We start from the raw sequence: 14,495 nt of genomic DNA, 5'->3' as shown, positions 1-14,495 counted from the left end.
ACCCTGGATGGTGTCTTGTGTCCCTGAAGAGCTTTATTTTGGTCAGAAATAATTCTGATTGCTTTGGTTTTTCTCCCATTTTATCACTGTTGAACCTCCTGCAGTGGGTCAGCCTCTCTCGCCTGCCGGCTGAGTCTCGGTCGCCAGCTTCCTTGGTCGCCCGTGGCACAGGGCAGGTGGCACGGGAAGGCGGGCATCTCCGTGGGGCAGCTGCAGCTGGGGCGCCCCCCTGACTTGGGGCCAGAGCGCTTGGCTGCGGTGTCAGGTCACCCTCAGCGGGCCTCAGGTGAGCCTCAAACTTAAGGTCATTAGCTCTTTGTGAAAGCGGGAAAATGGGCACATGGATGGGCACACGGATGTTCTCGGTGCTGCTCTCCCCAGGGGCCCGAGGACATCTGCAGGCCAAACATTTCCAAGTGGCAGGGGATTCATACAATTCAGGGTCTCCCCCTGAGGCTTTCTAGGCCGGGCCCAGAGGGTCTTCCCACCGGAGGCAGGGAGTCCGGCAACACTTTCTCATCGGCGGCCTCCAGGCCCCCCACCGCCTCCTGGGCCCGGCCAGCAGCTCCTTGCTGCAGGAGGTCAGTGGGCTGGGACTGGAATGAGTGAAGGGCCAGGACAGGGACTTGGCGGATCTCCCCAGGATCGAGTCCAGACAAAACTAACGACTTTGTTCAGCTGCTCTTCGGCAAAGCTGGCCTTAGAAATACACAGCACCAGACCCCTGAATTGACGACTGTGCTTACAAAGCCACTGGGCAAACTAACACCCTTCCCTACTATCTGCCTATGGAAATGCCAACAGCATGTGAGGATTAGACCAGAAAAGGTAGAGGAGTTGAAGACAAATGCCTCCCACTTTACACCAAATCCTGATGAGACAATCATGTTTTGAGTATTTCCGGTTATAAAAATCCTTAACTGGCTCAGATTTGTGGGTAGTCTTGCCTATTCCAAAATCAACCTCAATGATATTTTCCACCACAGGGAATGCCTCCTGCTTTGCTAAAAAAGAAACCTTTTTAACAAAAGGCCTACAAGAAAAATAGAGTACTAAGGACTCTATGGAGAGCCTTTTTCTTGTCCAGAGAGAGGACGGTTTCTGGGAAGGGCACGAGGTAAATGGAAGAGCGATGGCCAAGAGCGCTCCGTAAAATGTCTCGTGGCGCTCATGACCAAAACCAGAACGGAACACTCCCCACAACGCAGAAACACAAAGCAGCGGACGCGGGACACAAAGCCAGGTAGTCTGGCCACAACATGAACAAGGGGCTGTCTTTGAAAAGGATCCCAACATCTTTAATCCACAAAGATAAAGAAAAAGAAGGCTGGCCAGAAAATGGTGCAGTGAGTCAGGGCAGGAGCAGGGCTAGAACCCAAGAGCCTTTCACCACCGCATTCGATTACAGCAAGGGCTCAACAGCAAGAGTTGGCGGGACAGTAAAATGGCAAAGCAGACAACTCCTGCGTGGATGAAGAACCAGTTTTTCATAAAAGGCATTTATCTGCCGACCAAGCCTACTGCTCTGAGATACACCCTTAAAAACCTAATTAACACAAAAGCTATTTATAGTTAGATATCTCGGGGTGCCCTGTACTTCTCTTTTGCTTTCAGCATAACCTGTCTCATCCCCAGTGTCACACGACGTGACATTTACAAAATCACCACGTCCTTAAGTAATCTAATTAAACTTTCTTCTGTACCCCCTTGGCTTTGAAGCAGCCCATAAAATACCCCTGAGATTGAAGTTTGTTCCTGAAGCTCTTGTGAGGAGGCGGAGTAGACATCCTCTTCCCTCTGACCACACACTTTATTTACATCTGGCCGAAATCCCCACTGCAGAAATCGGTATCACTTCCTGGCTCTGCGGCCTCAGAGGAGATAAATGATCCCCATGGGTCATTGCCTCTAAATATACCAAAGCAACGGCTCAGGATGAGTGAAAAGCATCTTTAGGTTTTTACGAAACTCATCTAACATAAAAAGCAATCCAGAGCCAGAGCTCAGAATTTAATTTTACAACAAGTTTTGGGTATTGAGAAAACACGTAATGCAGTGTAATCATTCCAAAGGACTAGGAACCAAATTCACTAAACGCCACTGGCTCCTCCCGCAACCACCATGATGTACGATACGTTTCTGAGGTCAGCGCTCTTGTCCCCTTACGTATCTGCTGTGAGAAAGTAACAGTAGTAATTGTGAACTTCACTCAACTTTTGAAGAGTGATTTTCCAGTCATTTTGCAATAGGTTAAATTTTATCATTATTCAAGACGTGGCATATTTTTTCATGAGAGGCTTTGTGCAACTTCAAGATTAGGTAACACTCTTAGTTGAGACTTTTTTTTTCATGTGGTGGAACTGTGGCCCAATAGAAGCTTACTGAATTAGCAAACAACTTCAAACCTGCATATTTCCCTTGATTCGTTGCATCTTAGAGAGATCCCTTTTTATATAATTTTAGGGTAAACGGTTCTTCTGAAGGAGCTGATGGAGGGACCATTCACTTTGGCATCAGTATTTAATACATTGTGAACAACACACTTAACAAAGAAATTATGTCAGTCTACTTTTCAGAAGAAGACCGGAAAGAGGCGAATTGCCTTCTCTCTATTCTCCCCTACTCATTCCCACAACTGAGGATGGGCTGTACGGACAGTTTCTAAATTCCAATCTTCATTAACAAGCACTGTGAGCCGATATCAAGCAAGGAAGGTAATTTACAGGTTAACAACATTCAACTGCACTGTGATGATGCGGCAGCCATCTCTCAGCCTCTATTACACTTGACAGACAACACCAGCAGAACTCAAATGTCACTCATGTCATCCAGCTGGCCTGTCCAGCATCTCTCTGCTGTGGCTCTGCCCTCTCTCCATCCCAAAGATGTGTCTCCACCCTCCTGCTAATCTCTTCCTCTCTCTTTCTCTTCCAGCAATTCCTGTTCTTTAATAAATTCACTCACACAATGGTGTAAGCCCCTGACCGTGGCTTTATTTTTTACTTGTTAAAGCATGTTAAAGCATGTTAGTAATTAAAGCAATAAGCAATTGCTTTCTCCTTTTCTTTTAGACATCATTCTAGTTGATCATTGTGTAAAGCTTTCTAGATTTGGTAGCTGATAAGCATATAATTAGGGATGTGTGGCTTTTGCTTTTACAGTCTGGTGTTCTTTGCAGTGTCGGGGGCACTCTGTGTTTTATTATGCCTGACGCCAGATGAAATGCAGGTGACGTCACTGTGAAGGGAGCACACCTGCCCGTCCCCCCTCAAGCACATACTCATGAGGAAGTGTGCTGCCCACAGAATCCCTGTGTCTTCCTTATCATTTGCTCTATAGTTAAAAATCAGATGATATGTTTCAGAATTATGAGCATTCCTTGGGTTTGGCACCGGACACTTCTGATCTGTGCTCCCATATCACGATGAGGAGAAAGGTTTTTAAGTTTCAGGGAATGGCCAGTTCAAAAAGACAAGAGCTAACTCTCTGGAAACCACCTAAGCCTCCACAAGGATGAAGTCATGCTGTGCACAGGAGATAGCTTGTAACATTTGAGTTGCTAAAATATTCCAAAATCAACCTAACAAAAAAATATTAAGTAGATTTCTTATTATTCTTGCTCTAAATTATACTTCTCTTTCAAAACATGCTTTAAAAATTACCAGTCCACTATCTTAAGTGTCATTTCACAAGATATTTTCAAAATCAGTGTATCCTTAGACGGTCTGCGTCACCTCTTCCCTCACCTCCATGCACTGGAGCAAGTGTTCCACACTGGAGTGACACACTGGAGATGGTTCTTAAAACAGAGACTGAGTAGATGCCCTTTTCTTGCTGAGTACAGACTTTACCTTTACATCTGGCCTCAATCCCCACCACAGTAACCTGAATATACTTCCTAGCTCTGTGGTCTCAGAAGAGAGAAATGATCACTATTGATCATCAATATTAATATACAAAAGCTACCATTCAGAATGAGTGAAAATAATCAACCAGCTCTTTCTTAAATAAATCATAAAACTATTCTGCCATATGAAAATATCCAGACACAGAATTTAGAGCTGGATTTTACAATGAATTATGAACATGAAAAGCAAATTTAATGTACTCTGTTGATTATAGGAAGATCTGAGCAGAACAGCTTGGCTAAAACCTTGACCTTCTCACCACAGCTCTCAACCACCAATGATCACTGTTGCTGGGCTTAGTGGGCCCTTAAATGATCTATGTGTAACAGGGAAGTAGAGATGGTTTCCATGCCATCAGAGTACAGTTTGATATTGTCTCTAAAATTTATCCTCGTTTTCAGTATCTATTATTAATGTTTGTTAACAGTGACAGTAATCCAAAATTATCCCCATAGTTCTTCCTAAGTTTAAGAAACGAGTACCGGAGAAAGTTGAAAGATGGGACAAACTCCCTTTATTTCTGAGTTATCATCTAAAATGGCAATGGATGATGACAACCACATCTTTGGTTGAAAATGTAGATAAACTGCAACTCCAAAATATAATTAGTCAATGTTTATATTCTGCTCCCTTAAAAGAAATATCCAGAAGTTATAAAGTGATACAAATACAGTATTTTCTTTTAATTTGCAGAGTAATTTGGAACCATTTTATCTAAAGCAACATAGCTTTAGATAATGCTGCTCCATTAGCTACATGGGAACATGGTACAGAATGATTACCTGCAAGCCCACTAACCATAAGCTCTGTGATGTAATGTCCACCTTGTTTGGTGGCATTCTCTGTGTACACAACAGGCGAGCAGAGCATGTGCCACATGAATCAGCGAACCAAATGCACTTCCAAAAACAAAAACATATTTGATCAGTGTGGGGCTATAAGAAGGCGCCTTGCAGACTTCCAACTAGAGGAAGTTAACTGACCAAGGGCCGCAGCTGCTGGGCTCTGAAACTGATTTTCAGACTTGGGCCACGGCCTTGACTCCAATGGGCTACTCCCAGCCCGTGGCTGATCACAGCAGGGATTCGAAGGCAGGCCCATTCCTGGGGGACATGGGGCTCCTCTGAGGGCTGACTGACTTGAGGGCTCCCCAAAGACTGCTCGACTTCGACTGCACAGAACTGCAGGATGCTTCTCGCTTTCCCTCCCTCCGTCCTTCACTTGGTGGCAGAGCTGCACGGCCATCTGAGGCTCTGCCAGTCTTGGCCAGCAGCCTCCTTACTTTCTCTTTCACAAATGCTCCCTTGATAAAATCCTTACACCATCTACTTTGCCTTGGCAATTGCTTCTTGGAAGACCTGGACTAACATAATAAGAAACTTCGAGACTGAGCAACTCTCTGGAAAATTAACAGCTCTGTTTCAGCATCCATTTTACTATGAATTAATATACCATATTAAAATATAATAATACACTACATAACATTTTATTGTAAATTCATACACCATACCAAATTTGACCACAGATTATTAGTCTCCTTTGAACTACAAATGATTTGAATGTAACATTAGGTCCCTGGTCAAAACCCTCACCTTAGGCACATGCCAAATAAATTCTTACTTACAATTTTAGGAAAATGAGTCCATTCAGACTATAAAGCTCACTGCTGAATTTGGTCTTTAATCCTGTTTTTCAGCTTGAGTGATATGCATTTTAATAATATGCTATTTTTGAATAAAAACATTAACATCTTTAAATCCTTACTAATCTCCCCTATTCATTTACAAAAAGGGAAACAAATATTTATATAATGAATGTTATTATTCTCCTGTTTGACTGATACAGTCCTCCTCACAGAATGCACATCAGTTTCCCCATTGTTTTTTAATATATTTAACATATTTCTACTCACAAAAAACATTTCCATCAGTAACTCTGGCATTAAATTTAAATATGTTATTTCTTCAAAAATATGATTTTTATCAACATTCTACATAAGTGTCAGAATTTTTTACCTTTTTGTGTAATAGCTCATCTCAGACCCTGTTAGAGGAACTCTTGAGATCAGGATTTGTTACATCTAGTTGACTTTTTTATCACTATCATTGAATTTATATAGTTTATGTTATGAAACTCACTTGAAATTTTTCAGTTAAGCTTCCAAATATTTAAGTTCTACTTTGCACATATTTTTATGTCCACAAGAGCATACTGGAAGAACATTGCAATTCATGATATTTCCCATTTGTTTGGAGAATAAGAGCATACAATTTCGGTGCTCAACACAGTACTAGAAAGTCTATAAATATTTATAAACTTAACTATTAATCTTCTCAAGGGCCAATATTTTGATCACACACTTGTGGGTTTAATCAAACATTCTCAAGATTCTGAGATTATGTACAGGAAATGTAAGGAATGATTAATCATGGTACAAATAACTGAAAAAGGTCAAAAAAAAAGATTCCATTTACTATCTTGAACAAAATATTCCAGGTTAGTGTCAAATGTCAAACTAGGAATGAAAACCAGACATAAGAAGTCCCTTACCCCCACCAAATAATGTGAAATATCAATACTCTTTGTAGTTTCACTTCTAAAAGAAAATCTCTTTTAAAATTTCCTGCTTCTCTTTCCATTTGGTCTTTGTTAGCAAGTATTAAAAAAGTATACATATTTTGATGTTAAAAGGCAAGGGTATGTTTCTACTTCAGTGCTATTATCCGAAGTAATTGGTGGATATAAGTAAGAATTTCAAGATGCTTCGATAGACATGGGTTATAAGATAACATCTTACAAACATCTCAACAAAGCAAACAGGATCCAAGCCATAACCAGAAGCATATTCACTAACTAGAAGGAAAGAATTGCTTTCTCCTCCCTTTTCTTTTAGACCTAATCCTAACACTAGATGATGGTTTGTATATTTGCCAGTTGATTTACACATAGTCTGTCATTTCTCCCTTTTTTGACATTTTCGAAGCGTGAGAACAATATCATGTTTCATTACACTGGACTGACGCACGGCAGAGTCATTTTTATGCTTGCTCAGCAGGAAGTCCCTCTCACACTTACCTGCACCTCTGAGAAGGTCCAGCTTCTGGCTTGATCATCCCCATCACTTCGTTTTAAAATGTGTGTGTGTGTGTGTGTGTGTGTGTGTGTTTACAGTATGACTCTTCTGACCCACATTATACATCATGAGTATGGGACGGCTGTTCCTTTGCTTACCTAAAATCCTGCCCAGCACCAGAGATTTGATTGCACTGAATTCTGTACCCGATGACAGGTGGACTTGACTCTCTGCATTCTCGTCAACCTGTACAATTGTTACATGAGATGCAAACATCCAAGTGGATGCCATTTGGTTGAGAAGACAGGAAGCAAAGGAAAACAAAAGAAAAATGATAAAATAGGCAACTATCTGTATGGCCCCAAATATCTAGAAAAATAAATTTTAAAGAGTTAGCTATGTATAAAGTTGAATATTATTTTCTAAATTATTTCTATACTACCCTCAGATACTGGAGCTCTCTATCTTCTACTCCTTATATCACTTTATTTTTCTCCATGGTTTAAGAAATCCAGAATTGGTCAAATGAGCAAAAATATGAGTTATTTTCACCTTGATACTTTTACTTAGCTTGGTATTTTTACTTGAGTAATTCAGCTAAGAAATTTTCCTGTATGTAGAGGAAACATTAGCGCTCTCCTTCAAAAGCTAGCAGAGTGAATAATTCCAATTTCTCTGCTGTGACTCACATCTTTTAAATACAGTCTGATATTGCAATAATTAATTTCCGTGCAGTCTTAACAGCAGTACACTATGAAAGACTAGACCACAATTCCCTCCTGAGCAAAGTAAAACAAATGAGGGAAGTGGCATTTTTAAGAATCAAATATTGATAATAGTTTAGCCAGAATCTTATCCCTTAAAAATCTCCGACCACATTTGATGAATAGCACAGAGAGAATGTCTTTGTTTAGTCTGTTCATTATTAGCACATTTTTGTTGAGGGTCCTCATGCTGGGAAGTCATAATTACAACCATTGCTTCTGTTGAATTTGCTATATTACCTCTACAAAGACCACTCCTTCTTCTCTGTTAATCTTTACGTGGTGAAGGTGCCCATCAGCCATGTTTTTGAAATCAAAGTTAACAACATCAGGTTCTTGATGTCTATTTAGCTTGTACCTAATCTGCAAACTTCCTAAAGTAGGGGGAGAAAGTTATATTTTTAGTTAAAATTGTATTTTAAGAACTACTTATAAAAAGTCAGAGTACTTTTTTTTTTGGTATCATTAATGTACAGTTACATGAGCAACATTATGGTTACTAGACTCCCCCCATTATCAAGTCTCAACCACACGCCCCATTACAGTCACTGTCCATCAGCATAGTAAGATGCTGTAGAATCACTACTTGTCTTCTCTGTGTTGTACAGCCCTCCCCATGCTCCCACACACATTATGTCTGCTAATAATAATGCCCCCCTTTTTTTCCCCTTATCCCTCCTTTCCCACCCATCCTCCCCAGTCCCTTTCCCTTTGGTAACTGTTAGTCCATTCTTGGATTCTGAGAGTCTGCTGCTGTTTTGTTCCTTCAGTTTTTTATTTGTTCTTATACTTCACATATGAGTAAAGTACTTTTTTGTTATTTATTAATTTCTAGGGAGGACTTCACAATCATTTATTTGGATGTAGCCTTTCATCACAATTTCTAGAAGTCAATTTCCATGTGAAATTGTGCTATTTCAGTATCAAGACCAGCCATATTGCTAACAAGCAGTATCTTTTCTGCAAATTTTCAATTTTTTCCCTAGACGTCAAATATGCATTTGAACATACGCAAATCTCTGTTTTAGTCTCTAAGTTGAAAAAAATAGTAAGTCTTAGTCTTATATTATGAAATGCCTAACTATTGTGGAATATTGCAATAACATTCTGTTTCTATCATCTCATCTTTTCAAAGATATAACTACCACGCCTAAAATATAACTGTTTAATAAAATTTTTATAAAAAATGTAATTTTGCTAAAGATGAGAAATATTTTCAAATGGACATGGTCATAGACTTTGGGATGAAGTTAGGATGAAATGGATGGTTTTAGTCAAACCTAGCATGAGATTTAATACTACTCACTTAATTGCCTACAAAGAGGTCAATTAATTTACTTTACAGGATAGTTTCCATTTTAATAAATATTCTAATGAATAGATAAGTTTCAGGCTCAAAATGCATACAGTGAGGGTAAACATATTTATTGCACACTATTATTTTTATTTTAGTTTCCAGTGCTCTTGGGCCATATTTATTTTAGTTGAAATAATTCATGTTCATAAATTTATTTTCCTTATCCAGTGAATTCATTTAAACTATTTTTATCTTTACTCTGGATATAGGGAAGAGAAAAAAATGTCAGTAAGTGGTTTTCTGTGGTAAGTTTTTGTGGTATACAGATGCCCAAATTCACATCCCATTTCTCTGCATTGCGTATCAACATTTCACATGACTCTTACATTGCCTGTATGAGAAGTGACAGATTATTTTGGGGACATTTTCTTATACATAATTCTAGTTTGTTAAGATTTCCTCAGGATTTCTCTACCTTTAATTAAAGGAAATATTTGCTATGTACAAACAGATAGCTTATTTCAAACTGATACCGATATTCACATGGTACAGTAAATAACTGGCAATAATAAAATGTAAGAAATATTTTGTATAAACTTCATACTGAATATGTAAAATTATCAAAATCATAGAGAAACAAAGGCATGTTCATTATTTTAAATAATCCTTTTCGACTCAATTTACAGGATAGTACTACAAAAACAGAAATGAAAACACAAAACAGGCCCACTTTTTTCCCGTTTGCAGTTTGAGAGGCAAGAACAGGAGAACGATCCATATTATCACCGATCTAATGTTCTAATTCAGTTTTCTCTCTCTCATCGAAAAAGAACTCACCATTTTTGGCAATGATAACTGAAAGGTATTCTTTATAAAAGGAGCTCACGTATAGCAGTAAGCTTGGTGTTCGGGTGGTTCGGAAGCTAAATGTGACCATTTCTCTGCTCAGCTTCATATCCCCATGAAATGAAGCAGCGTGGGAGCTGGAATTTTTACTTAACGAATAATTTTCTTGAAAATTGTAAACCACAGATGAGCCAGATCCAAAATATGCGGAAATCTCTGAAATGATAGACACATTTTATGTTTTAAAAAATCAAGTATGAGGAGCTTGTTTCCATTACTTTTTTAATTAAAAATAATGAATTGTATAGATATAACAAATAGCCCCAAACCAGAATGAAATAACACAGCAAATTAATTCTGTGTTCATGACAGTCCTTGAAATGGCTGTATGTCACAATTACATGTAATTAACTCACTAGTTACCCTATCATTGAAAGCTAATGCTTTCTTATCTGAATCCAGACATAAACCAGGCTTCCTGACTTTCATTTCCTTTACCATTCATTTTTTATTTAAATTTTAAGTCCCAACTATTATTTTGTAGCTGGAATACGCTAGTATTCCTGTAATAGGAAGGAAGTTTGAGGGATCCTCTTACTTCCAGGATCAATAAGCAGAAACTTCCCTTTATGCCTAAACACTCATATTTATTGGGCACTATGAAAAGAAAGCTAAGTCTAGCGTTAACATGAGAGAGTAGCGGGCATTTGTGTGGCAGTGATCAACGTAAGGCACTAACCAGTCTCTTTAAAATCACTTTACAAAAGCGTAGTACTTTCTTGATAGTAGGAGTAGTACTTGATTCCTATATGCCAAATTCACACATACCAAATATATATGTGTAAAGTGAAGAGAATTGTGGGAGGAATAATTACTTTCAGCTCCTTGAATCTTGCTTCTCTCTATGACTATAAAGGGCCAGTTGTGGAATATAAATTGTAGATGATGCTCACGGGGTTCTAGAGCAACAGCTCCACTTTAGGAGTTTCTTGGTTGTTTTATTATTTTTATTATCTATCAAGTACTTTCTATATTTAGTATAACATGTGGGTGCAGATTAACATTCCTAATTGCACCTAGCAAGATGAACTGGAAAGAAATCATTTAGATTGAGAAAAACGAAAACATGTTCTCCTGAAGAAATGGTGTTAATTCTAACTTAAAACATGAAAAGTTTCCTGGAATGACAGCAGCAGAGTGTGGGTTATTATCACTGGTTAATTTTGAATTATAACTTATTCCTGATAAAAAGTAGACAATTTGAAGAGTGTGTTTCTGCCAACTTTTCATTAAATAATCTCAAATGCTTTCTTTGCAAAGCAGGGGTTGCTTTGATTTGGAGCCAATTTTTGTTAGCCTTCTTCATGAAAAGGTTCAGTTGCCCAGAAACACACATAAGGCAGCTGAATTAAATTGTATGACAGTTTTCTATGAGGAACTATGAAAGCATAACCAATGTTTACGTATTCAGAGAAGTCTGCCCAGAACACTTACTACTACACTCGGCTCTTTTCTTCCATGACCTAGATCATGAACAAGACTGAAAAACAGTCCACTGTCGTATTTCACCAACAGATAGTCGGCATATCACACAGAAAAATGCCTGAGAATCTCCATTTTGTTCCACATCAGTTTTTAATGGGAAAGTTATTCTCATTCCCGGAAAAAAATATTTGTTTAGCAAACAAAGAACAATGCTTCCTACATTTTCCTTCATTGTTGACCATCATCATCAGAAATAACAGTAATGCCTTTAAAGGTGTTAAAATAGAGAAGTGCCCCATGGGGCAGAATTTTGACAGTCATAGCATTTGAGAAAATCAACATTAGAGAGAAAATAGCTGATTGAACAGCTAACCCTTTAAGACATCTGGAGGCAACTTTAGAGGACTTATCATCACAGGATGCTAGTTTTTAAGAACTGACTTAAGTATCTGAGTAATGAAATGTGATTGGCATAAAATAGGTAATTTGCCAAAAAAATCAGAAATGGAAATATTTTTGTTTCCAACACCTACACAGAAAAGAACTGGGAGATGTCTTATTCCTATTGGATACGTTTTCCTGCTGAGACACCGGGGGCATGCTTACCATTGGAGCAGAACGGCCCTGTATATGCGGAGAAGGTGCAGTCACAGGAGAACCCAGCGGGCCTTTCTCTGCACTTCCCTCCATTACGACACAAACCCCCGTAGCTGCTGCAATGCCCCCGACAGCCCGGCTCCACACCGGGGGTCACCGTGGCTCTCTCTTCCAGGTCCAGGGCCAGTCCATTCAGCTGCAGAGACCGGATGCATCCCAGGAAGCCCCTCTGTCTGGTGGCCGTCCCACCTAAAAGGGAAACACTGCACATGGAGATGCGTTCCTAGGTGTTTGATTCAGGATTTAAAGACCAAGCAAAACTGAGGCCTCAGAGAGAAGGGCAAAAATCTGATGAGCCAATATAATTTTGGAAGCACAGTTTGTGACAAAGTAGCAAAATAATTCAAAAAAGATAAAACGGAAGCTCAATTTTTCCCAAAAGTTGAGTTTGTTACATATTTGTTTTCTAAAAAAAATTTAGGAAACATTAAATTGGAGAGGTTTTTTTTATTATTATTAGTCTCTTCATTTCAAAGAACAAAATAAAGGCTATATTTTTTCATTCAAACTAACAGTGAAATATTTATATTCTTATGTAGAAAACTTTTTTTTGTAATTTTAAATAAGCATATGTTTGTGGGTACTATGGTTTGTCCTTCATATGGAAATCAGGTCATGATGTGGGTACTATTTTTACCTAGTGACAACTGTGAAGGAATCCTTGAGTCTTCTGTCTTGACTGTGCTATGATGTAGTGTTTCTGTTATTACTTTTTCATCAAACACTTGGACTTGGTAATTGAGCATCAGATTATTTGCTTTTTTCTGGCATATTTCCCAGTGGATTTTTTCTAAATATTGGTCCAGTGTTCACTGTTTTAAATTTGGAAAGATCCTCAATAAAACTGGGAAAGGAACTGATGAAGAAACAGTGGTGTAACATTTACTGAATTACATTTGACAATATGCATTTATCAAGTCACCCTTGAAGAGGCTGACAATGTTTGGGTAGAATCAGACTCCAGCATCGTACAGCAGAGGCTCTCAAACTCTAAGGAATATGAGCATCACATGGGAGCCTTCTTAAAAACAGACTCAGGGGATCACTCCAAGAAACACTGACTCTGTGGGCCAGAAATGGGGCTGTGAATCTAAACGGTCAACAAGCCTCACAGGCGATCACTGGATCACATTTTATAAACTTGGTTTCAAGTAAACAACATAATTGATTTCACAGTTATCTACATTATGCGATGTTCACCCCAACTAGCGTAATTACTATCTGTCAACAAATTCCTGGCAATATTGGACTCAGGAAATTAACACTACTTAGAATTCAGATTCACAGACATAGTGGTTTCTATTCAAACAACTGTATTTAAACTTCTGTATTCAGATTGACTCAGTTGATTTAATTTGCACGTCTTTGATGAAGACTATGAAAGTCTTAGAGATGTGGGTCACAGTTTCTGTTTACGAATCCAGATGCAATACGGTATGGAGCCAGACACGTTCCAGTTCCAGCTGATGTGGGCATCGCAGGGAAGGAGTTGATTTCATCCCAGAGTCTCAGGATTGCTGACAAGCTTCTTGCTCTGTTCCTCCCAGGTTTACTCAGTTTCCTTCCATTCTTGAGGCCTCTCTTCTCCCCTTACCCTTGGGACTCTTTTTCCTGCCCCATCAAAGCTGCTAGTCACCTTACCTCCATACCTGTTCTGTCTCTCTGCTAACGCATCTCAACGAGAATGTCTAGGGCTCAGAGTTAAGTCTTTAACCAAGATTCTTTCAGTCCTCTTGCTGGAGTTTTATTTCCTGGGTAAAGGATCCTGCAACCTTGCCTGGTTTTAGCTTTGTCCCAGGAACTCTCTGGAGGAGGGCCAGGTGCTTTGAAGTCTGAATTAGAGGTGTATTCCTGGTGTGTTTCATCTACTCCATGTCACAGTACTTTAAATCATGGTATATAGTGTATACTACACAGTAACACTAAATCATAGTCTGTTAGGCACTTGTCACCCAGAAACATACAGTCTCTCTGATTTAGGGGTTGATCTCAGTCTGCCAGTGACATCATAATAACTACGTAACTTGGAGTCCAATAACTGAATACCATCCATTTTCATCGGTCCCGACCTCTTTATTCGTGTTTGTTTTCTTTTGTTTTGTTTTAGATGATGAGGAACTAGTGGCATAGAAAAGTCCAGACACTAGATCCTGGGCACAGTTGAGGAAATACTAGAATAAACACATTGAGTTGGAGGCAAAAGAGGATTAGAACCTACAGCTGGCCTTTTATTACAAGACGTCCCTTCCCTCTCCACATCAAAATATGGTCAAAAAAGAAAATTTCCAATTTCTTCTACTTCTCAGATCATTTTTGGTTTGAATGATACTTCAGTTCTGTAAGCTTTATTTAGTAGCTCTTTGCTGGGCATGGTGTCTGACTCTGTAGGTAGAGAAATATATGCAATTGATCTGGTACTCAAAGAGTTCAGAGTCTAGTAATAGATACAGACAGGGAAATACATA

The 14,495-nt window shown here is 39.0% G+C and overlaps 1 protein-coding gene across 3 annotated transcripts in view; it reads right to left on the bottom strand.

Moving 5' to 3' along the window:
- CNTNAP4 (contactin associated protein family member 4) overlaps window positions 1-14,495 on the bottom strand; it is a 223,157-nt gene that overhangs the window by 10,223 nt on the left and 198,439 nt on the right. For all 3 annotated transcript variants that reach the window (XM_073225716.1, XM_073225717.1, XM_017667920.3), the window contains exons 18-21: window positions 11,980-12,219; window positions 9,880-10,104; window positions 7,986-8,119; window positions 7,140-7,227 (exon numbers count right to left, since the gene is read on the bottom strand). In XM_073225716.1, coding sequence (XP_073081817.1) covers window positions 7,140-7,227; window positions 7,986-8,119; window positions 9,880-10,104; window positions 11,980-12,219 — 687 coding nt within the window. The remainder of the gene's footprint in view (window positions 1-7,139; window positions 7,228-7,985; window positions 8,120-9,879; window positions 10,105-11,979; window positions 12,220-14,495) is intronic.

This window comes from Manis javanica, chromosome 17 (assembly GCF_040802235.1).
Source record: "Manis javanica isolate MJ-LG chromosome 17, MJ_LKY, whole genome shotgun sequence".
NCBI classification, from domain to species: domain Eukaryota; kingdom Metazoa; phylum Chordata; class Mammalia; order Pholidota; family Manidae; genus Manis; species Manis javanica.
The sequence above is the reverse complement of the archived record's forward strand: the minus strand, read 5'-3'. Positions and strand labels throughout refer to the sequence as shown.